The 26,079-nt window shown below is 43.5% G+C and overlaps 1 protein-coding gene across 1 annotated transcript in view; it reads right to left on the bottom strand.

Moving 5' to 3' along the window:
* The window catches only part of LOC119216840 (adhesion G-protein coupled receptor D2), a 67,205-nt gene that overhangs the window by 7,414 nt on the left and 33,712 nt on the right, over positions 1–26,079 (bottom strand). Inside the window, exons 21-23 of the mRNA XM_037469994.2 lie at positions 23,998–24,051; positions 20,942–21,095; positions 8,449–8,531 (exon numbers count right to left, since the gene is read on the bottom strand). Coding sequence (XP_037325891.2) covers positions 8,449–8,531; positions 20,942–21,095; positions 23,998–24,051 — 291 coding nt within the window. The remainder of the gene's footprint in view (positions 1–8,448; positions 8,532–20,941; positions 21,096–23,997; positions 24,052–26,079) is intronic.

The following is a 26,079-nucleotide window of genomic DNA, read 5'->3' as shown; positions in this document are numbered from 1 at the left end:
GTTGTTTTGTGTCTATCCAAAGTTCTACTGTCAAAAACAACAAGACATTTTCAAATAACACTGTTGGAAACCAAAACACATAATAGATGGAACCGCATTGTTCAATTGACCTCCAGCCCCCCAACGCAAGACTGACAGCGAGGAGAGCAGTCTTCTGATAGAGCCCCTGCTAACTGGCATTTTGGCGAGTCCTCTCTCTGGGAGTGTGCTAGAGCCTAACAGTGCATACCACGCTCAGAGTCTAATGTAAGGTGAGGGATGTGAGGTGAGCAGAGGCTGCGTGCAGCCGGAGGCCGAACACCAAAGCACAGGGCAGCGATCGGATCAATACCGGCTCGGCCTCGGTGGAGCGGGTTGGAGTGGGATCTGTTTCGCCTCCATCATGCATTTTGTTTGGGTGTTTTGAAAGATTTATGATTATTTACTAAGTAATTATTAAGTATAAATGAACCAAATGGTAGCTGCAGAGCAAAAAAGAGCACCACTGTGCTTGCTGTGTGTGTGTGTGTGTGTGTGTGTGTGTGTGTGAGTGAGAGAGAGACAGGAAGTAGAAGAGATGTTGGACTGATGAACTGACCTCACATCACTAGTCACCACATAATAAGTACATTCCATTTCCTATCCTCAATGGAACCAGTTTCAATGAAGCAAAATAAGTAAGCAGAAGAAAAGTACTAAAGCACCTGCACCCAACCGTAGAAATGTTGCCATGAAATACCAAGCGGTTGAATTGGACCAATATTTCCATCTTGTCGGCGGGAGGACAGACACACCCAGTGCAGCCAAATCAGAAACAGACATCCACAACTGATATAAATGTCAGTTGGAATTTGTAAAAACTCATAAATAATGGATGCACCACGCAGGCAGGGGAGCATCTTCAAATGAGCCCGAGCACGCTTTCTCATCTCCAAACCGAGGAGCCATCTTAATGACTGTGCCCGGAGACCTGGGGTCCCCCCCCCCCCCCCCGTTTTCCCCAACCGAACCACCGGGCCCCCCCTTGCCCAACCCGTCCGCGCCGCCTACCACTATATCGTTCGGAGGGGAACATGAGCTCTTAAATTAAACATTCCTAGCAGCGGCGGCTGCTGGCTGTTTTTAGGCAAATCAGCAGAAAATGAAACACACAGGGCGACTCGGGAAGATCCACGTGTGTGCAATTGGGAGATTTTTTTAACAGGGAAGGGGTGGGGGGTCTCCTGCGTCATGTGGAGAGAAGCAAACTCAAATAATGTCGTATCTCCTTTTTTTGTGTTTTGTGGATAAAAGGCTGCTTCCATGTGTCATGTATTTTGACATGTTGGAAGAAAGGGTGAAAGAGCAGTTCATCTTTGCCAATATGGGTTGAAAGGGAGGCAAAGGAAGAGGACGATGAGGAGCATTTGTGATCGTTTCTAGGAGCGGCGGAGAGAAGAAGGCTGAAAAGATGAAAAAGCCACAGAGGTAAAAGAATAGCTATTTTCTTTCAAAAAGAAATGTCACTGGGCTGCACGGCATCCTGCTCCCTCGGGTCACCTCTGGGGAAGGATACCAGTGGATGTGCCGGTGACCACTATCCCCCTCTCCTGACCCGAATTCAGACAGGCAAACAGGAAATTGCCTACAGGAAGGAAGTCATATTTTTCACAGCTGTGGCCTGGACGAGGCGACATTGTGCGAGCGCTGCCTTATCAATACACGCAAGCAATTCACTCAAGACGTCTGATGTCTGCCGTGAGCCTTCCAGTATCACACTAAATCGTAAAAAATGACAAGACAGGCGGAGCGAAGCTGGTGTTTGTGTTTTCGAATGGAAACGCTGGTCATTGTCTTCTCCTGTCGCCGTTAAACATGACTTTTCCTGCACAAGCTACAGATAAACTTTTGTGTCTCTTTGTTTTTAGCTCTTGGATGAAGATCAAAGCACCGGGTCCAGACTCCCGGCTTGTGATCTGTCAGCGTGCGAGGATTTATACGCCCGCTGGCATCCGACGATACTCATCACGCCCGCGAGCCGTATCGATAAATCAAATCGGTTGGCTGCACAGCATCGCGTACAGTAACTATGCTGAGGCCGAAAGGGTATAGATTTGACTTTTTTTCTTCTTCTAGAATTTTTCTTTCTTTCTTTTTTACATTATAAAACGTTTGGTTCGTCAGGGCATCACCTTAGGAACCACCCAGGAACGTGCACACTTTTGAGGCTTGATCAATTCCTGAGTCAGCCAAAAAAAGGGTGGTTAAACTGTGTTGAGAGGGGGGGGGGGGGGGGGGGTGCATGGTGGGGGCTGTGGGGCAGGGCCCTACAGGAAGTGATTTAATGTCCAAAAAGACATACACTTGTTTTTGCTCTGTCTCTTTCCTGTTGTGTTCTGATAGCGACTTCCTCTCCCCAGTGGGGATGGATACGGGTGTCATCCGTCCATCCATCCATCCATCCCACTCGGCCCCGCCCCCACGGAAATATCCTTCTGCTGCCACGCCATCCCATTAAAACAGTTCATCAAACTCTCAGCGCAAATAGCCAAAAAAAAAAAGTTTATGTTTAAGCAATCAACGTAGCCGGCCAGGCGGGGTGGACACTTTACACCGTTCAGAGGGTTCAATCTCAAGATCATAAAAAAATGAAATCAACCAGAGAAGGAACAGAGTCCAGAGGTGAGAGGCCAAGAGGAAGGAGACATAACAGCCAGATTTGTGACTGTGTGCAAACTGACGTCTCCAACCATTTGCCTCGTCTTGTGTGTGTGTGTGTGTGTGTGTGTGTGTGTGTGTGTGTGTGTGTGTGTGTGTGTGTGTGTGTGTAAGAGCAATAACCTGCATGCTCACTATGGATGGGCCCAGGGAGCCAGAGGCCTCAACCCCAGTAATGGTAACACCAGGATGATCTCTTCCTGTCTGCCTCAGTATCTGAGGGACCAACTCCCTTCCTTTCCATTAAAATACACATCGCTACAAGCACACACACACACACACACACACATGCACATGCCTGTGTTTCTTCCGTGCAACTCCTCTGTAAGACATTCTTTTTCTAACCCCAGGCCTCCCCCAACTTTGAACAGGTATTATCATTTTTTGGGATGGATAAAAATTCTGCAATCCAATACAATCACTAAACATAAGTTATTGTTGAGCTGATTTGAGTCCTTGATGCTTTAAGGACACATTAGCATCGGCTTTACTAAGATATTGTGGTTCAAGTGGACATTTCCTACAGATACAAATGAAACCATAGATACAAATGAAACCAAGTGATGTTTGACTATGACTATTACTACTATCCTCATATGTTACAGTTTGTCATAGATTTGGTGAAACTAGATACAGTTATGGTATCGGTTAAGAGGTATCAACTAGCCTTTTCCTGGTACAAAAAAGGAATTACCGTGTGGGTATGTGAACCCGTGACCAAAGCTTATTTGCCCTCTTCTCTGTTGAGCGATTTAACACACACACGCACACACACACACACACACACACACGCACACACACACACACACACACACACAGCCCGACAACCTCCTCATTCACCCCATCTACCAACACACTTTTACACTGTCATTATTTCATGTGCGCACACACACACACACACACACCAATGCACAGATGCGTGCGTGCTCAGATATTCACCTACAGATGGAGGAAACCAGCTGAGCGCTGCCTGTGTCTGCTGAGGATGTGAGGTGCGGTGATGGCACATTAACGATAGGACCCATGACAGCAGTACACATCGGCCTCACTCAACAAAGCATGCAGCCAGTTTTTAATTCAATGAGGATTGTTTAACTGAAACAATGGCTCAGGACCCCACTGAGGGTTAAGAAAGGGTGAGAAAGGTGAGTTTGTCAGTGGGCGCCGGCCGACGTGTTTCTGTTTTCGGCTTGGGATGATCCCGTGGGTTTGAGTGGGGCGTGGATGAGAAATGCCGCTGTTGTGCAGGGACATCCGCTGTTGTTCAGGTAACTCACAGAAAGATTGACAATGAGTTGGCTGGAAGGGAAACACCGCTCATTTCGGCAATATGAAGACTATTTTGAGGCAAAATGACTCACTTAACTGCACCTTTATTGTTTAGCACCACCCTTTTTCAGGGGCATTTCGATCCAGTCTCAAGCAGTGTCACTTATCAGATTGGTATGGTATATCAATGTATAAGGCAACATAATTCATGTATTATATTAACACTATAATAATGGTGGATGTGTATTTCTTTCTCATTCATCCATTCATACACACTGGAGAGTGGGGAAAGCTCTGTGTGTTTGTGTGTATACATTTTCACTCTGGTATTTGGAATCCTCGCAGACCCATTTGGTCTATGCTAATGCCGTCTACTCATGCAGAGCAGCGGGTCTTAATGAAAGACCTGTGGCTGGTGATCAGTACTATTGATCAGCCTGAGCCCCAGCTTTAAGCAGGGATAATTGATCAATCACCACTGGTTGCTTTGGATTAATGGGACATGACTGGTGCTCCCTCCCGAGACATGCCCACCTCTCACAAGAGGCATCAGTTGGTGTGTGTGTGTGTGTGTGTGTGTGTGTGAGAGAGAAATTAACACTTGCTTGCACACGTTTATGTGCATAAGTGAGTATGTGAGAGAGGTATAATCGCTATATAATATGTGAAAGACCCAATGTGGCGTTTCATTATGATATAGCAAATCTCTTTGTAACAGAGCTCTTGAGGGGCCATAAAGAAACAAATGTACACTAAAGCCTCAAATGACTGATTTGTACGCATGATAATTGGATTGGTGTGACAGACTACACATCATGCACGTTTCTGATAACTCTTCCAGCGGCGTGACGGGATTGCTGTCAGGTGGGCAGCGCGTCATGGATGAAACTATCTTTTGGGTGTGAAACCTGGCTGGACAGAAGACATTTCTTCACTCATAGATCTTTTCCTTCTTTGTCTGAAGGTCTTTCCTCTCGCGACAGAGTGGACGACACCCGCGTGCACAGCCCAGCGTTGTCGCTGAGAAGGCAACAAATATCGCCAGGCGAGAGCAACATGTTCATGGTCTGCCGATGGTAGAAGATGGTATAGGACAGCGGAACACGACATAGATCGGATGGTTTAAAAAAAAACTGCATTGCAACTGATTCTTCTGCACACTGAGAAAGGAGTCGTTTGAGCGTCTCAGAATTGAGAAATGAACACACGTCTGCTCACTTTGACACGGGGCGGGATCCGAGAGGAGGTGTTTTGAAGGGTGGCTGCATTGGAGGCGGTGATTCCCTTCTTTAATCACAGAGCTCTTTGTGTCACGTTCGCAGCCACACATGTACCTGTAGGCTATTATGAATAAAAATATGAAGCTGCAGCCAGCCAGCCTTGTTTAAAAAAAGATGATATTCAGGCGAAAGACTGTCATAAGGGAGTAATAAGCGAAGGGAGAAGTTTTAAGTGATCCACAATTTTTTGCCAACATGCCTGTTGATGTGCAGAAGAGTCTGTGTAGAATAATAAATCAAATCGACAGTTGGATGTGCACTGGGATTCTGTAACTGTCCAATGCTGGTTTTACAGAATGTAAGCAGCCGATCTGCCGTGCGTCATTTTTCCTGATTTTTCCTGATGCTCCGAACTCCAGTAACTCCAGAGACTATATATTTTACTATTATTTTTAGCGAACAATTTAAATAAAATATTTATTGCATTTGTGTCCCTTTCAAAACAAAAATGTTCTTAATATATCATTCTAAATGACAGTAAAGATCTCAGACGTCCCGTTGCAATATTACAGATAACTGATATTTGCTAATAATATTACTGTATATATCTGTAATTGTTGAGTTGGAACAATAGGAAGTCAATTTTGTCCTCACTAACATGATGGAAATGCTGGTCACATGTTGAGAGCCGTGTTTTATTGTTTGTCCTGAAACCTCTCCAATGTGTTATGAGGGAAATATAACTTGCCCCACATTGGTCTGCTAACCTATCTAGGATCACCCGTCTGGATTACTACGTGGAATTTTTGAGTCAAATGCTCTTGGCAAGAAAATGGTAGAGATTTAATACATTTTCAACATGACATATGATAAAAGGCATGTTTATTTGACGTGTCTTGCTGCTAGTCCCCCAGCTGACAGACATGACACCAGCAGTCCTCCTGCCAGGAAGGACTAAAGCACACGGGCCAAAACAGGAAGCCCTGACAACACTCCCAACGCACATGCATGCACACGTCGACCCGCCCCTTGAATGACTGACAGGCTAGCTGGCCAGTGGTGGCTCCATGGAGAATGTGTATCTGCATGTGTGTCTGGGCTGGGTGGATTGAAGGTTCCAGCTGGCCTGCCATGGGACTCCCAATCGCGTGTGAATAGTCCTCCGTGGGAGCCGTGGCTAACGGCTCCAAAACTGAAACACTCAACAGGCTGGAAAGGTCAACTGAGGTGATTTCAGCAGGGCGAACCCAGGGACATGTCTCATGCAACGGACCACCAGAGCCCACGGACACTTTAGAGAGATTTTGTTCCATTAAAAAAGACGTTGCGTTTCATTTGGACTGGATTAAGTGTAATCATCTAAAAATATTGTGTAATAATTATGATAACATTCAAAAGTAGATGCGATTGAAAGAGTAAAAAAAAACGTATCATAAAGCATTTGGTTTTACTGCAATATCTTCCCACTTGCCTCCTAATTATATTTTGGAAAATTCCCAAGTAAATAATAAGTTAAGCACTGTACATTTGAAACGTACCCTAGAGTCTCTACGAACCACCCTGAGCTGAGGACAAACGTCCCACACACACACACACACACACACACACACACACATTTAGTTAACCTTGACCAACTAACCAGCCACACATAAATACTCACCTCGCTATCCTTTGACTGACTGACTCACTTTTTTTGAAATGAGACCACACTTCTATTCAATAACCTCTGGTGTGAACTTAATTGTGTATACTCTGGTATTGAGTTTCGGACCATGGCGGGGTCCCGTAGCGCTCAAATAGAAACAGGCGTTGTGAACATGACGAGAGAGCGAGAGGCACGGACCACCCAACGGCTGAAAAGAAAAACAAAGCTGGGTGGAGAGCAGAGTCAGCTTCGATCACGTCGGAGGCAGGACAGTTGGACATTGTTGTGTTGGAGCAGTCCTCCAAGGGTGAAAGAGGCCGAGAAACAGACGGGGCAGAACGCTGAAAAAAGTCATCTGATCTTTTAGTCTGTATTTCGCGGCCAAATCTTTTGTTTCGGTTCGGACAAACGGGTCTACTGATTCAAATGGACTTGTAATGATTTACTTATGGAGACACGTTTTCCTAAATGAGGGTTAAATGATTTCCGATCTGTGTGGTAGCTCCAGAGTTATCGGGGAGTGAAGGTAAAAATGAGCGGCGGTCTTGAACAGTGGTGCTTTATATCTCACACAATTACCCCACTTTCACATAGAATTCCAGGAGAGAAAATATGGACACAAACAGCTTTTTTGCTGTTGTAAATTATCTGGACATAGCTCCTCAAACAAGTAACACTACAAACAAGAAAAATAAGCTATTTTTCCAAAATTGTACAAAACCAGATGAACAAAAATTGATTTAACTACCTAATGCGGTAAAAACAACACTGGACTAGAGGTTTCAATCCTTCAATCAAGCCCCTTAACCTCTTTATTTGTAGCTAAACAAAAGCCAAAACAATGAAATGCATAAAGTGCTTGCTGTTATTTCAGAAGAATCCTACAATATGAAGTTCATGCATTATCGGAATGATTTTCTCTGCATAATATGTATGTGTCTAGTATAATAAAAGTTAAAGGAGATTTTCAGGATTGATGTGGTTCCAATGCTGCCCACCAGGGGGACGAGTTATGCAGAGACCCATCTGGGAGTTTGAGGGAGGATTCGTTTTCAGTGGAAAGACAGTCAGTCGAGCATTGGTAGGAGTGTGTGAGGGTGTGTGTGGGTGTCGAGCATTGGTAGGAGTGTGTGTGGGTGTGTGTCGGTGTCGAGCATTGGTAGGAGTGTGTGTGGGTGTCTGCTTGTGAAAAAAAGAAACAAAGGGACATCCTTTAAGCATTGTGAGTAGTTTTGTTTGTTTGTCGTATATATAACGTATAATACATAACTTTTATATATTAGTGTGGGTCTACATTGTTATATTCAATTGCCTTATGATGAATACTTCTAATGTAAATTTCTACAAGGATTTTTGTTCAAATGGTTTACTATTTTGTCATGATTTATTTTACTGAGTTAGTAAAATACACAACTAAATAAAATCACACTGATCGGCACTAAGAGGGTGAGAGGAATTGAATGTGTTAACCCGACACAGTAATCACTCAGCCCATGACATCATTCTGTTTTTGTCATGCGGTCAGAGATCAAATGCTGCCGTTGACCCCCTGAACTGACCTATTACCCAAAGTTCCACAGCCCACTGAAGGGACTGATGCACCTCGCTGTGTCGACGTGTATATCAGGAGTCCGTTACCTTTCTTTGCTGATGAGTGCCTTTGGAAGTTGGACGCAAGGAATTTTCTGGTCTCTCTGGAACACAAGGAATGGACAGCTGACCTGAAGACAGACATGCACACCCACACAAGGACACATGATCAGCTACACTGAAAAAATAACTGAACACACACATATGCACGCATGCAAACTGTAAGTCATGTTTCAACGAATAATAACATACAAAGATGCCATATTTGTAGTCCATTTGACATGTTGGAATAGTGTGCATAGTCTAGACGTGGTCTTACTGGATAATTATTGTACACTTGGTCCAGAGAGCATCAAATAAATGCATTAATTGCTCATATTCTTCTGTAATTTCAGAAGCATCATCTAGAAACAACTAAATATTGAATTTTCTTGAGCAATTTAAATTTTTGTGAGTCATATACTTACAAACATTATGCTTATTAATACCACCAAATATCCACATAGGTGGTATAAAATGGCAGCAATGTTGCAAAACTAAATAAAAAGTAAATAACTGAAAAAATTATAAAGTGAAGCCAATTAAATAAAAAAAGGAGAAAGGTAAGTGTTGCTAATGATATCAAATTCATTCTACACTTCTGACAATCTTTTTATATTCCCGGCACATCAGATGCTCTCATGTAGGTTATCTTACAATGAGTAAGATAACCTACATGAGAGCATCTGTAAAGGGTTCTGTAAAGGTCGTTTAAGGACACCGTGTGGCCAGGCCACTGCTCACGGGCACCAGGGAGTTTCAAGTTTCACCTGTGGGTCGCGACCCAGTTTTGAGCAATGGAATTGTTTACACCAGACCAACACCAAACCAGCATCAATTGGTTTTTGCATGTCAGGGTGAAAAAAAAAAATGTTTTTTACATTATTCATGTCCACAACAGTCCTACAATCTGTATGTTAAACCTGGAAGTTACACAGATAGATATATGGACGCAATCTCAGCAGGTATGTCATTGTCAGAAACCCATCCGCCCCATGTCTCTGTCTACCTGCCTGTCTCTCTCCTCTCATTGAGGGCCTGTCACCACTGCTCTCCTGTGTCCGGATTAATCTCCGTGGTTGACTGCCGATCTGAAGGTGGGTCCACACCAACACCCAAACTAATTTTACTGGGTCACTGCTAGACACCCCACCCCCACGACTCCCTCACACGCACGTTGGAAAATATCTTCATCTGTCTCCGCCTCATCTACATGGAAGAGGGGCAGGAGGGCGGGTGTCAAGTCCGGAGGAGAAAGGTCAGCGCAGCGGAGGAGTTCATCATCCTGAGGTGTCAGAGCCGCTCTTCGGGAGAGCAGATGAAGGGGAGAGCATCAGCGAAAGAGAGGCTGCGGGGGAAGGGGGGGGGGGGGGGCTCTTTATTATTTGTCCGGTTATTGGTTATCATCCAAAAGTTGGTCGTGGCCCACGGAGTCGTCTGGCATCCACTCTGCGCAAATGAATCATTAAGCTGCGTTTTCACTTGTTTGTCTTTGATTGCATTTTAATTATGAGAAACCACACACAGACACACGCATAACATAAACGCGCTCCGAATGGTCATTTGGTGGCTAAAAACACACCAGAGGGTCTATTGAAACAACAAAGGCCAGTCGTCAGACACAAATACACACAGACACACACACACACACACACACACATTTGGTGATTCAGAAATGACACACAATGCATCCACTACATTTGCTGGAGTCTGGCATGAGGTAAACAGCTTTTAATAGCATCAAACCCACTGCAGTTTGTTTGGTACCATCTGTCCAGTCCATTGTGTTTCTCTGTTGCGGCTCTTTGGAAGCCCATCGGGTGACAGCTGATGTATTGGCTCTAAGCCCCCAGCTCGACCCTCGGGATCCTGCAATATTGTTTTCTTCCCGTCCACCATTTATTACTTGTGTTTTGTCTTGTTCTTTTGCTTGTCTTCTCTCTGCTTCAACTGGGTACATTTTAAAATTGTCATATTGTGATTCATCCGCCCGGTGCAGAATGTTTCCTTGTGTATGAAAAAAAAAAAAGTGGTCAAAGTGAGGACCTTATTCAAGAGGTTTGGAGGTACACTGGAGTCGAGGGGTGAGGGAAGGGAAGGGGGGGGGTGAAAGCTGGGCTCAGGAAGTGTTCACTCCTTGTCTTCCAAGGGTGCCCCTGGCCTCTCCAACTTCCAGTCAAAGGCTGAAAGAAGCCAGATCCACGCAGGATAATCACCACCTAATAAGAGGCCGTATTGAAAGCCGGCTGGCGCTCGTACACTAAGCTCGAAAGGCGTGTGCGCACTAAGACACACGGGCCACACGTACACACGTGTAGTGAAATATATGCACACAAATAGTCAGGGCAGGTGTAATTATGACACACCATCAGAAAGACGCAATCACTTGCTTCTTTCTGTTTGCTGTTTCTGTACACATGTGTACAAAATACATCACACTCATTCAAAACACACACACAAAAAACACACACCAGATCCTTTTTCCTTCTTCCGACATCAGTCCTCTACCTCCATCCTGGAAAAATGCTAGCACATGGCAGAAGATATGAATCATTTTGGGATACACCAATTATCAATTTAGAGAAACAGAACAGGACCCCCTCTGGACCCCAAGGAGGAATATGAAGCTTAGCTTAGAAAATGCAGTCCTGCCCACACACTAACAAAAGTGACAGAATGCATCACGCTCTGGGATTCTAAATGTCTGAGGGAGGACTCTTCATGAAAAGGTTAATCCCACATATTAGTTTTGACGGGAGATATGAAAATGTTTTGGCCCTCATCAAGCTGATTTTGCTTCATTAGTATCTGTTGGCAGTGCTAATATCTACTGACCACCCATCTCACATCTCCATCAGAAGAAAATGGCTCAACATGAAGCAGTGCCGGTGGACTTCGGCCCAAACTAAAATCAGCACCATTAAAGGAAAATGTGAGCACCGTTCGATGAGTATTGCAGACATGAACATATGTTTCTTGGACATTAACACTAACGGGCTGATTTTGACTGCAACCTTTTGGTTGTGTTTCGGTTTTGTTAAATGTATCAGTGCATTTAGCAAGCCTGACTATGTAAATGAGCACAGCTGCAGTGTACAACATTTGAGAGTTCTGCTGTTCATACAAAATGTTTTCAATTCAATTCAATTCATTTTATTTTGTATAGCCCAAAATCGCAAATTACAAATTTGCCTCAGAGGGCTTTACAGTCTGTACACATGTGACATCCTCTGTCCCGAAACCCTCACATCGAAAACCCTTCCTTGGGGAAAAAAAGGGAAGAAACCTTAGTGAGAACGTCAGAGGATGGAACCCTCTCCCGGGATGGACAGACTGCGATGGATGTCATGTGTACAGAAGGTAAAATGTAAAAGATGTACAATACATTGAATTCCTATGACAGAAATGATGAAAATAACTGTGAGTAATAAGCCATGTGTACGGCATGACCACTGCACTTAATTGTGGGATGCAGGGACACATGCATGCCAAGATTGTAGCAGACGCAAAAAATATCCCTTGCTACAAACATATATGTGCAATCCGATCCATCCCTTTACACACACACACACACACACACACACACACACACACACACACACACACACACACACACAACACAACCATTACTCCGAACACACGCAGGGCCCCTGCATGTGGAGCAGCACGCCCACAGTCCTGCTCCTACAGCATCAAAAGGGGGAATCTACATCCTCCCCTCGGTCTGTTTTCATCTCAGTGGCTACGAGGAGCAGCAGCAGCAGCAGCAGCTGCCGCTTCTCTCCCTGCTTGTGCTCAGCCGGTGGCAGCAGTAGGTTTAGTAGGCGAGGCAGATTTATGGCGGTGGAGGTGACCTCTGGGACCGTAACACGGTGATGGGTGAGTGGCTCTCAACAGTAAGCTACTGGCACTTGACAAAGTGCCTGAAGCAGAATGAATTTACTTCTCTTTTCCTCAATCATCAAGCAGCCACTGCCCTGACCCCCATCCTGACTGCTATAACAAGATCTCCCATCTCACAAGGGCCTGAAAAATTTACTGTCACATCTACTTTTCAATGAGCTCAAGTGAGCACTTCTTTCACCTTCAACGGAGCAGGTGCCGGCGTGGAGGAGGGCTAACCCGTCCCAGTATAATGTTTGTGTGTGTGTGTGTGTGTTGGATGTGTGGTGGAGTGTAAGAAGAGAGGGAGCGACGGGGATCGCACCTCCCACTATCCTAAACTATTTGTCTCACACCCAGAGACATTCAGAAACACCCAGAGCTTTGAATACACTATTTGCAAAGAAGCTGAATGATTGCATTAAACACAAAAAAATGTCCCCCCCTTCTCTCATACGTTTGCACACACACACACACACACACACGCACATGCACACAGGGAGAAAATGAGGTTGCCAGGCAGGGACATAGGGACACAGAGGGCAATGCTATACTGATGTCAGTAGACACCTCCACCGTTTATATTAGAAGTCAATCTACCTTATCACATCCCTTACACATACACACACACCAGGCTTTATGAAGTCTGTGTGTTTGCCAGCTTTCATCAGCTTGATGGCAGTAGAGTTGGACTTAATGACCCTGATATTTATTTTATATGCAGACCATAAATCGCGGGGCACACACATTCAGATTTCACCTTTCTTGCACTCTTGCTGTTGAGGTGAAATCACAATGTATGTGACAGAGAGCAGAGTAGAGCAAACGCTAGAAAGATAGACTTTCGGTACATTACAAGTTTGTTGCTACGGTGTGCGGGATGAAAAAAAAACTGATTGAATCAAACGATTGAATTTAATTTTTCATTAAAAAAATGAAAAGAAATCTGAAAGCAGAGAGGAGAGGAAAAAGAGAAGTGAAAGAATGACTTGCGGATAAAGAATGTCTAATATTCTAATAGGAAATACTGGCTTAAGTTACCTTAACTTCAGGGCAGTAGATTTATAGACATCCAGATAAATGAGCATTTAAGAGTAGACTGTCCATTAGAAAAAATGACCTGACACGTTAGAAATCACAATAACGCCACGATTTTGGCCTAATCTTTAAACTATAATAACTATTTTTCTTTCTTGGACATCAAACTCTCCTAGTTGACATTAAATATTGTATTGTATCTCTACAAACACACACAATGAAAACTATATGGAGAAGGGTCCCCTCTTTAAATGGTTAACGCATCAAATTGACCATGCGGCCCCAATCAATACCTTGTAAATTAGATACAGTCTAATTTGGATAACTCCACCCTTTACATTGGCAATGACTAATCCAACCTCTTTCCCTTTATGGGCCGCTCTCTTGTCCACCCTCGCCCACTGGGATAATATTATCATCATGAGCCAATCCTGGCTGCCCTGATCTACTGCCTGACACCCCCCCGCCCCCCAGCGCCCCCTTACCCCGTTCCCCCCACTTCGCTCCTCCGTAAGCTGCCAGCTATGTCGTTGCAGTGGGCTTTTGAGATGAGGGCGATGAAAAAATGTTCTATGCAATGCAGTGGGCCTGCTGACATTGGTTTAGAGGTGCTGTTGGCAGCTGCACGGTGTTAGTAGTGGGGAGTGGGTTAGGACTGAGTTAAAGGAACCTAGCCAAGGAAATTGGTATTGGTATGTGTGTGTGTGTGTGTGTGTGTGTGTGTGTGTGTGTGTGTGTGTGTGCGTGTTTAGGAGGGATGATGGACAAAGTTTGCTAAGTCTGTGATCTAGGCGGATGTGCTGTTTTACACAATGTACATTCACTGAGATAGATTGCAGTGTCCTCTCTTTGCTGGAGAAGGGGGGAGGGGGGGGGGTTAAACTATGAGACAGCTCAGCCCCCGGAGAGGTGACCTGGCCCAGGGTGTGACACCCTTGGTAGGCGAGCAGTGACAGGGTTAAACATGAAAGGCACTTTGCTGACATTAGTGTGGGATCAAAGCGTCCACATGCGATTGGTTTCAAGTTGGCTGGCTGGCCGCTACAATTGAATTAATCCAATATTATTCAGATGACTAGGTTATGCAACTTTCAGAGATGTTTTTGTTTATTTACATGTTGTACTGAAACACAACATGCAGAGACACAATGATGGAGATTTCGCTGGGATTGTGTCTTACACCAGAAGGGTTACAAGTGGCTCAAAACAATCATTCAAGAGGCTTGAGCATGTGTCGAAGTGAATGTTTCAACATATCTCTGTGCAATATAATATAATTTCATTGTTGGTTTCTAAGAAGGAGAAAGGAAGCGTCATGCTTTGCTCTCTGGTTTATGGAAGGAAGAAATAGGCCGCTTTACCTTTAACTTCAGTTACACCTTCGAGAGCAACATCAGAACCGATTTCAGTGTACTTGACTCTGATGGCGCCTTAGCCCCTATTTCCATACCGGCCAACACTCGGCCTCTTTTGGGTACTATTGCACTTTTGGCAAATCCTGAGTTTGTGAGGGTCTTTCTGGGTGAAGGAATAAATAAATAAGTAGATAAATAGATGAATAACCCAGAGAAATGGGAGCCCACGCGGCTTGGCCATCCATCATACATCCTATTACCGCGCACTCAGCGGCACCTGCGCTATGTATAATGCAGTCAGCCTTTGTAAGCACATACAAATTTGACTCTTCTCCTCCACAATTTGTTATACCTGACAACGCCGCAGCTCGTGCCTTGTTGTTTCTTTGAATTATGAATAGATTCCCTTCAGCAGACTCTCACCTGCGCGCGGCAGCGTGACGTTGGTATGCAGAACAGCTGCGGGAAACAAATTTGCGTAGCCTGGTACGCTCCGTAGCGGATGGGCGAATATGCATAAACAGTTGCGCTTAAAGCCACTTAAGAACGACCAAATGGGCGCGATATTTCATCTTTGGGTTTGTTTCATTGGATGTGATGAATATCGAATGCCAGGATGTAGTACAAGTGCAGTTAACGCAGTCGTCTAAGTGTTTCAAATGATCGAAGAATGTTGTGGAGATATTTCACGTGACGATAAGAAATGGCGGGTAACCGACAATTTAAATCTTACTTCCTGTCACAAAGTCTTTCTCGTGATTTAGGGATGACAATCGGAAGCAAAAATATCACAAGTGGATGGCAAGACATGTGCGTCAGAGGAAGAAAGGGAGCATATGAAAGAAGAAAGGAAACAAGTGAGTATTTCAAATGAACAAATCAGACACAAATGCGAGAGAGTGAAGGAAACCAAGTGGGGAGGAAGAGGAATGTAAATACATAGAAAACCCGTAGCACATTTTGACTGTTGCCTGTTTGTTTGGGTATTTACACTGAGGCTACAATCAAGTCCTGAAAGCTCCAACCCACATGACAAGAACCCATTTCAGGGCCACGTATCCCCCAAACAGCCAAACCTCCGTCCACACTCACACATACAAAACCACAAAGCCATGTCCAATTATTTGTCCATCACTTCAAAAATGCCAAGAGGATGCAGGCAAAAACGTCAAAATGTTATTTGCGCACAGAGGAAGGGCCGGGGAAGAGCAGTGGTGAGGAAGGGATTTTTCTTTTTTTTTTGGGACTTGGCTGAACTTTCGAGCCCTGTTTGGTTTGAGCAGATGTAGAATTAGTACACATCACTTTGCATCAGCAAGACATTGAACACAAGCTGCTGCTCTGGGCCCAAATACCTCTCTGTCACACAGACACAACTCATCTCAAGTGTCTATGTAATTAGCAATGTGATGGGTGATGTCAATCCACGGAAACAATTCTTCTTCTTCTTCTTCCTAAAGCTCGTTTGGAGTCTCATAACACCAGGTTTTTTTTACAACCAGTCGGAAGAAAACACAATAACTTTTATACCACTTTAGGATTCATTTAATTTTTTTTTTCACTCCAGCTACCTTAAGCGAGAATCACCAGAAAGTTCAAACTGATCAAACTCGCTGTGACTTGTGAAGAGGACGCTGTACTGGAGGTTTTGTTCGATAGGACCTTCAACAGAGTGTACATTGTTAAAATGAAACATCAGGGTCAACAAAAAAAAAATATCATCATTAAATTGATTCTGCTATGTTAAAAAAAAAACCTTCGGACAGACAGTGCATTCATGTGTGAATAGAGCAATCATTTGGTTAGATGAAACAGTACTGTGGGGGAATACAAGTGACTTTCACGTACTTACAAGTGAAAAACATTGTGATTACAAGAAAAGTGTCCGCACTATTTGTATGATAATAATACACTTAACCTTTCATGCTCTTTTCATATATGAGGTGTAGCTCAAGGAGCTTTACAATAATAAAAGGACAGATATTAGTACAGGAATACAAGCACACAGTATCAGGTTAACCTTATCCTTAACAATACGTTCATGTATTTGAATGACAATCCAGGATAACTGAAATCATAATGCATTCTGCCACAATGATTGATTCAGACATCCAAATGAGTAAAAGTCATACAGAAAAATAAACACAAAGGTCAAGCAGCGGTCATCTAACAGATGCTTCCTTCCATGTGTGACTGATACTGTGGTATGAGACTTCTAGTTAATGTAGTGATGTATTATCAGACTGGTAAACGTAGCATGGTTCAGAGGCACATTGTGTTAGCCTTTCACAGCATAGCTGTACATTTAATGCCCTTCAGCAGTGTTAATTCTGTATTTTTATCTTCTGACGCCACCAATGTGTATTCATTAAACATCACTTTCTCTTCCTTATATAAAATTAAAGTTATTGGGGCACTTGACCGCAAGTGATCTTCAGAAATTGACTTGAATAAAAGGAAGCAAGCACCCAAAGTAAATTTCCACAAACATGCTGTCATTACACATGTGAGTACTTCTTTTTCTTTCTTGCATTTATGGAGCTCGGGAACCTGTTGCATGTCAATGGACTTGGCTAAACACGCATGACAAGTGATGTAGTGTGGGTGGAGGGAAGGCAAAAGGGGAGGCAACCCCAGGGTGGTGTCAACGAAGGACCTGTGTGCGTAATCTGCAGAAGATGCATTCACACCACTTTATCTACGAAGGCCCCTAATTGCGAGGGATGCTGAGGAACAAGAGGAAAGGGGAGGAGTGTCAGATGTCAGATGTCAGCAATGTGCAGGCATATGGTTCTCACAAGTTGGGTTACATTAACTGGAAATGACACCAGGAATTAGTTTTGCAATGATGAACTTGTGGGGACTACATTGTAGTGCGCATGCTGTATTTTTTTCTGTGTTAAATTAACAGACTAAATGGGCTGTGTGGATGAAACACCATTTAAATCCCTCACACGACTGTTCCATTTAGAAACGCCAAAATGTAAAGAAGACTCTAAGGGCACGCGCCTTCAAATACTGACACATTTTGACATGAAACAGCACGACGAACAGAAATTTCACTGCAAGTAAAAGAGACCTTACAGGAAATAATTCAGTGACCTTTCTGAACCATGTGAACCATAAAAGAAGGAAACCCGCCCCGACCATCTTTGCTTTTTGAGAAGGAGGCTTAAACAAAACGCAAACATGATGAGAGGTAACAGCAGGGATCCGGCACATTATTCCTGCCTAAAAGGGCTCACAACCTTCAACTCAGGCATTGTGTGGGGCCAGCTCATCACAAATGCAACACTCATACACAAACACCCACAACAGCCGTTTCCCTTTCAAATGAAACCACCCCCCCCCCACACCCCCCCCCAACACTTCACCCCATATTCCTTCATTACGCACTTGTCCTTCTTTTGTGTTTACAGCAAATATGTGTTTTACTTTGTTCACATGTTTTACCATGGGCCCTGAACATAATCCATTGTCTGCCTTGGACATTTGTGCCAACCAGTAAAGAGAAATATGGAAAAGGCATGAGAAGGGTCTGACCTTGGGCATGTAGGCCACTGTTATCACTTAGGAGATGTTGTGGGTATTGTTAAGAAAAAAAGGGCCCATCTGTATATGTTGTTTGTACTTCATGTGTCCCTTTAAGTGTAGAGCCCTGTCAAAATCAATCAATATCTTACAGCCACCACTTCCCAAAATGCAACATTCTGCCGATGCATATTCTGGCATGGTTTGGCTTAATGTATTTTTCTTTTCTGTTCTCATAAATGAGACGAATCAAGTTTGATGGAAAAAGACAGATAGAGCGACCATTTGGATGGATTGCACGCAGAAGACAAAATGAATGTTTGTATTCAGAGGTTTTGTAAGGCAACTTGATCGAATTAACCATAATAAAATGCTCCAGCGTCCCCCCAGAGGAAGTTGGTCCATCTTGTGTATCACCACCCCCCCCCCAAAAAAAGGTCAGTATGAAAACAAATATCTAATAACATCTTAAGTAGAATAACATGAACGAGTTGGGTTTGTGATCATGTTTAGTTACAGCAAGGGGAGAGTGCATGTTTGCCTGTGTCCGCCCTGCGGGATGTTAACACGCATACAGCAGCACTAGTTTGTTGTATCCGAGCACTCGGCCGACAACCAGCACTCAATCACACAGAGACGATGGCGTTATGCAAGTCGTAGCGTTGAGACGGGAGCACATTGGAGCAACGGCAAATGGGCTGAATAATGTCCCCTGGCAATCAATTATTTCTGCAATTGTGTTACGTAAAAAACGTGATTTGTCAGGTTTCATTGGAGATTCAGTCGTTTAAATGTGAGGCACTGATTCAAGTACTGCGTGCCGACTGAGTGAGAGAGACAGCGATAGCGTTGAGGATCATGCAAATCGACTGCAAAGGAAACGCTGTAAATCACAGTCTGAGAGGCGCACACAGCGGCAACAAGGAGCAATAACAGCACATGTACAAGTCAAATGAGAATATCAGTGTCATTAACCATAATCGTGTTGTATTTAAAAACAATATTTTGTTTGTTAGTTATGGAATTATTGCTAAAAAAGTTAAAAAATAAAATTGTTCAATCGTCAGCGATATACTTTGTAATTCATGCACCTCACCTTTGATCGATTATTTCAGTTTGGCTTTTCTCTGTTTTTGTAAACAAATGAATCCTACTTCAAAAATAAAAATGACTCAATGCTGTAAATGCTGCATAAATAAGGGCAACAGAGCAAGTGCCACTGAGAGGGGCTTACAATCACAGAATAAAACCAGGGATTGACCTCTCCCTCTTTCTTTCTCCGATCTGTTCCACAAGCCCATGACTCTTTACTCTGCTGAGTGCAGCGCGGGTCAGGCAGCTAGATTGAAGGCCTGGGTGTCTGGTTAGTGTTTAACGGGAGATTTCTGATGTCTGATTTCACTCAACAGGCCAGACGATACTCTCTGTTTCAGCTGCCTTGCAGTAATGCCTTGCATATATGCCAGTGGGGGAACAGTGGGGGGATTAAAGTACATAGAAAGACTTAAGGCAACTTCATGATCATTTTGAAAGATGCGTTGTTTCAAAAATGTCGGCCACCAATTTATGTAAGTAAAATTAGTCTAAATATTAGAAAACTGTGGAAAGTGGAATCAACCCATATTTAATTATTTTTAACAAAAATGCAAGGCTGAGTAGTAGGACACGGCATTAGATATAAATAGAAGTGCAGAATAAACTAAACTAAGTGCAGAGAAAGTTTACGAAGAGAAAAAATACAGTATTTAAGTGTGTTAATATAAGTAAATAAAAGTTCTTAATGAAAAAGAATACATATAAAAATGTGAGATGGACAATTCACCTCGGAAAGATCTATTTTCTTGGATAAACGTGGTGCAGTTTAATTAGAGACACGCCGCACATTAACTGTCAACACTTGTTAATTCCATCGAACTAAGTACTACTGTAAGGCATTGCTGCATTTGAGGTGGTTCACTATGTAATGAAATGAACATCCTTCACCGGCAAAACTGCCACTTGTGATCTGAAAACGTTCAAAACTGCAAGGCTGCAGGTGCTGCCGTCTTCAAAAGAGAGCGTACATCGAGAAAACAAATATATAGGTGGCCTTCCATGTTCTTTATGGAGGATTGGTTGTGCTTTTTGAGAAGGAAGGCCAGCAGAGTAATCTAATAGAAAGTATTTTTTGTAATTTGCTATATTATGTTTAGTTTAAAAGAGAGAACCTTCACAACACATATGTGTAGAGTATAGTTATCTGTTTCTCTGTGCAGTTTATTTTATTATTATTATTTTATTATTTTATGTTTATGTTGTTTTTTTATGCCATAGATGTAAATTGTAAATTTGTAAACTGAACATTTTTCCTGCACTGTGTTATTTGTCTTGCTGTCCATTGTCTCATCGTCTTACTGTTCAATGTTACGCACCAACCGCCACGTCTAATTCTTTGTAATTCTAAAATACTTTGTCAACATATACGTTGCATCACCATGTGATGGTCAAAGGCAACGCACCCTCAACTTTAACATGCCGATGCCGTTTCTGCGTCGCACTTTAGATGTTTTTCTCATATTTATTATGTTTATCAAAGAGCACAGGTGAATCTACCGACATCAACGATGAGAAAAGGACAATATTGCCACCACAGGGCGGCTAGTGGAGAGTGGGCCGAGCACCAGTGGGTTCTTTTTCACGGCATTGGTGTGACTCACCTCTGGTGGTCTCTTCCTCCTCTGCCAGGTCGGGGCTGTTCCTGCGAGTGTTGGTTGGGGAGGCCTCCTCTTCCTGGCTCGGGGAAGTTCCTAGTGGGAAACTGACCGGACGGGAGCTGGTAACTGAGCTGGATGGTCGGGAGCTGGCGCAGTTCTGTAGTGAAATGAGAAGCATTTGTCAGCCGCAGCGGACCATCGGAAGGATTATAATCCTTAAGGTGCAATGTGTACAATCTGGCCAGACTTCTAACTAACATCCCCAACAGAGAGAATGGCCACTGTTAGCCGCAGACTTATGTGACGAGGGAACTGGGAGTGCAAAATGCTAATTCACTCCAAGGTTTTAGGACTCATTGAGGCACTGACGAACTGATCAGTTAGAATGAATAGTGTATTTTTACATTTAACCCTTTGTTTCGTTGTTCTTCTTAAGCAGACACAATCAGCAACATACAAGTAACAAATCCCAGGACCGAAACAGGAGCAACTGCTTTCAGAATAAACGTCTTGCCTCGCGTGCATCTTCCAGACAAACCCAAATAAACGGAGTGACAGGAAAGCGCCTTGTTTTCACTCGGGGCTTCAACAGGCTCGAAGGCATCTTATATTTCATACTGTACTTCGACAGGGCGGCAATGCCTCGAGCCGCTGGCCGTGCCATTCTAGATGCTTTCATGACACTTACACACAGAAACAAATAGAGATGAAATACATGCACTGCTAAACATCGTTGTAAGTCACTCCAAGCAAGGGTCTTAGCAACAGAAATGAATATAAACTATTTTATTTAACAACACGCAGTATTCCTGAGTTGCCAGACATGCACAGTAACTGTACTGTTCAATTGTAAAGATCAAATTCTAGTTAAATGTTATTTTTCAGCACAATGACTTATTCCAAACAAGTTTCCTTCCTATGTTCTCTAAACTTGAATTAAGATCGGAACAACTAATCCGCCTCCAATTTATTTCTATATTTCAGTGGTGTCAGGGGCGGAGAACAGGGGAGGGGTGTTTTTTATTCTGGTCTTGCAACTGACAGCTTTATTTCACAAAGCAATCTGGCTGTGTGTGTGTGTGTGTGTGTGTGTGTGTGAGAGGAAGGTCAGAGTGTAAGATACTTCGTTTCAAAAAGAGTCTACAGTAGTTATAGTATAGTGTATACGTGTGTGCATAAAACGCTGCCCCTCGCCCATGTAGAGGGCTACCACATGGACAAAAAGCTACGGAGGTGGACAGAAATGTGGAATTTAAGAGGGGATAGTGTGTGATTAGGTTTAGGGGGAATTTATACGTGAGGTCGTCGAGGTCAGAGGTGGGTCAAGTCACTGTGCCGAGAGCAATGTACTTAAACTGTTCCCTCGATATTCCAAAGCTCTTCCTGTTTCCTGTGGGATGAGTTGTATAAAAGGTATTATGTCTGATACCATGTGCACTGACTATACAATGAAGTGTGGTGCCTGACCTTCTTAACGAAAACACATCCAATCATCAGATGACCTTGAAAAGACTCAGTAGTGACTGCTTACGATGAAAACAAAATTCGACAATGATTTGCTATAATTTAAATAACCAATATCAATTCAGCAAATTTGTAGTTGCAGTGAATTATCCCGTCGGGTTAGCTCTTCGGTAGTTGCAAATAATCCAGCGTATAAACCCCTCTATCTCCGACAAGTGCCATTCGTCTTCAAATGACCCCATATGCAGTAATACCGGCAAAGCCTCTTTATCCCTCAGCCGGCAAGGCGCGATACCCAATCCTATGTTTTACAACAAGGGGATATATAGGGCCATGCGCGGTCATCTAGAGCCAAATGTCTCCTATCTAACCAAAGGACAGGTAGATACAATATTTCAAGCAGGATTTATGGCACAAAATAGCATTAGCTAAAAACCGTCAGGCGGCAGTGATGGCTAAAAAACGCATTCTGGTAGCGGAACCCAACAAGATTGGAAAATTGCCACCAACAGAGGGGAGAGGAAGCAGTAAAAATGACGGTGGATGGGGGGTGGGAGGGGGGTCTCACTGATATCACGAGAAGCCAATATATCAGACGGCACCTGGCAACAGGGGACAACACGGGCCCCCAAGACCCTGTTTCCCCCCCCCCCCCCCCCCCCCCCCTCCCCCACTCCCCAAACCGAACCGCCCAACATAGACACACTAAACATTCTATATTATCTATTTATTTATTCCATTTTCTCCCATCCTTACTGTGTCCATCTGCGAGGTGGTGAGGTCAAGAGGAACAATGGGCACCCTGATATTTAAAGAAAAAAAAAAAAACATCTACCGTCAAAAATGATTTCATTCCTTCTTCAATGACCTGAAGCGGGAGGTTGGAGAATATTGGGGGGGGGGGGGGTGCACATGTGTGGGTCAGGGAGCAGAGGGGGGGGGGGGGGGGGGGGGGCAGGACAAAGTGTTGCCGGCCAAAGAGGAGTGGAGTTAATGTGATCACTCACAAGGGACAAGATGCATTGTGTGTGTGTGTGTGTGTGGCAGAGGAGGGTGGAATGATGAGAGTCTGTGTTTGTCAAGGTGCTAGGTTCCATAATTGTCTGTATGTGTCTGTGTGTGATATGTGTGTACGTGTGTGCCTGAGACTATTAAATACTTTTAAAGTGCTTTGTGTAGGCTACAGTAAGAGCTTCCTAGGCGCGCACACACACACACACACACACACGCAGCATCCCACCGCCTCAGCCAAACAGCAGCGTCCAACGAGGTATAAATACTGGCTTGACACTTTAATGTCAGGGGACGGCCTGTCCTGGATTAGAAACTTGTAACCCACCACGGAGCTTGACATTGCTGGGATGAAGGTGCTGCAATAGGCAGAGCGAGGAAGGGGGAGAGCTATTACGGGGGGTCTGTGTTTGATGTATAAGGGCATCTAGCAATGGACTGTCTACTAGCGGATGTACAATGTTGCTTCGTGGCCAGCTTCTATTGGCAAGGAGAATTTAGTCCATTGCACCATCGGGGACAAAAATAAAATAAAACGTGAGAAAACATACAGAGTTAAACATAAGAAAAAGAGGACAACATACTGAAAAATTCAGCGCTTTTCTTCTCTCCTTGATCCTGTTGACCGTGCTCCGAACCTGAAAGGGATAGGGAGAGAGTGAGGGAGAAAGAGATGAGTGCACCTGACACAACGCTCAATAGAACACGCTCACAATCGATCAGACAAAAATAATAATAAATCACAGCAGAAGAAATGCGAGCAACTGAAGAACAAAATGCAGAAAGGAGAAAGGACCAGATTGTAAACAACAGATTTGGAAGGTTGGTCTGCAGGTGCAAGCTGCAGTCGGGGAGGTTTGTGTGTGTGTGCGAGAATGAGCGCATGTACGTGTGTTCCAGTATGTCCCAGTGGCTAATGGGACTTGAAAGTGACACATAGAGCTAGCAAACTAAGGAGACGACTTCCAGCTATCATCTGTCAGCGTAGAGGACGGGACCAACAAATGGAGCTATTGGAGTAGAAGGGACCGCCCTAGCAGAACAGATTACATTTTTACACTCCGGATGAAACTGTGAACGGGACGCCTTCATTTAACACACACAATACCAGACGCCAGTTTCATAGACATTTGAGATATAGTGTTAAAGAATAAAACTATAGCAAAGTATAGAAGTATAGAAATTATACTATTAAACTTGATAAGTAACTAATGCTTAATAGTATATAGTATATAAATATTGTGGATGAAAGAGATAAAAAAGGTAATCTAGCAATTTAATCTTCTGCTACTCTTCATTTGCTCATTGATTAACCTATAAAAAAAACGGTTGATAAACTTTATTGAAAATAAAATAAAAACAGAATCTGTAAAAATAAATATTCGATGAATGAAAGTTCAAAACTTATAAGAAATAATTCCAAGCTTAAACAGCTCCTGCGTTTTGGAGGAATAATAATATGAGAATCAACCCAAAAAAATGCTTTTCACAGAGTTGCAGTTAAGAATGAATGTGTTGTCCTGCTAAAATGTTTCAATTAATAATACATTTATATAGGTCTAACAATTTTAATTTTTAGCAAAAACTTTTGAAAATGATGCTATCCTGAATTTAATATTGCAGCGTCTTCATATAATTTACTTTCTCTGATCAACAGTAAAAATAAAATAAGTAAAAATACGGAAGAGCAGGAATTACTCAGTGTGAGTAAAGTAGGATGAAGTGTTCTATGAACAGCCTCTGGCACTTAAGAGGCGTGTGTGTGTGTGTGTGTGTGTGTGTATATGTGCGTGTGTGTGTATATGTGCGTGTGTGTGTATATGTGCGAGCGCTTTGTCAGCGCTCACTGTAAATTTGTAGCGGACGGGCACTTATCACTACGGCCCGTCCCAGCCCAACCTACCACGTTAGTGAATATGCATTACGGCTTATGGCTTCATTAAGTCACAGCGTGTTGTAAGTTATGACACCACTCTGAACACACACACACACCGTCTCAAAGACGGCGTGTGTGTTCAGCGGGTGTTTTGCATACGTGCCACTGTTGAAGGGCCACATAATAAAGAGAGCCCGAAGCATTGTGACAGGGCAAAAATCAACAAGCACCAGTATTATCTTTCCTCCTGTTGTTTTCTGACAACATCCACAAAAGGCCTTCGACGCGATGCCGATGTTGGAGAGACGACGTCTTAACGCAACCTAGTGGGGAGAGCAAGTCCTGGGGATTTAATGGACATCAAAAGCAGCCGGCGTGCTGAGGCAATTACATGACACAACTTAATTAATCATTTGACAATGAGGGGAAGGGCATTGTTTTAGATGATCGTTATGCGTTTAAGGGGTTTTGCGCACACTCAAGGTTTCGAATGATGCAAAGCGTGGTTCCCCATGTAAATGGGCGCTAAGCGATTACCATATGAAAGCAGCGCGCCCAACAACACCTGCCGACATCCTTGGAGCTGATGGAAATAAAAGGTCATCAAAGCACAGGATTACAAGGTGACCACCAAGGGAAAGCTAATTGCAATAAATAATGGTAAGCTATTGTCAGGTAATTAGCAATTAAAACGGTGCATTTTTTAAAGAAATAGCAGCAGACGCAATCTTCCGTGCAATGTTGGTAATTATCGAGCGCGGAAATCAGCCCTGATGAATGGAGCATTTCC

This window comes from Pungitius pungitius, chromosome 7 (assembly GCF_949316345.1).
Source record: "Pungitius pungitius chromosome 7, fPunPun2.1, whole genome shotgun sequence".
NCBI classification, from domain to species: Eukaryota; Metazoa; Chordata; class Actinopteri; order Perciformes; family Gasterosteidae; genus Pungitius; species Pungitius pungitius.
This window is presented reverse-complemented; position numbering and strand designations above follow the sequence as displayed.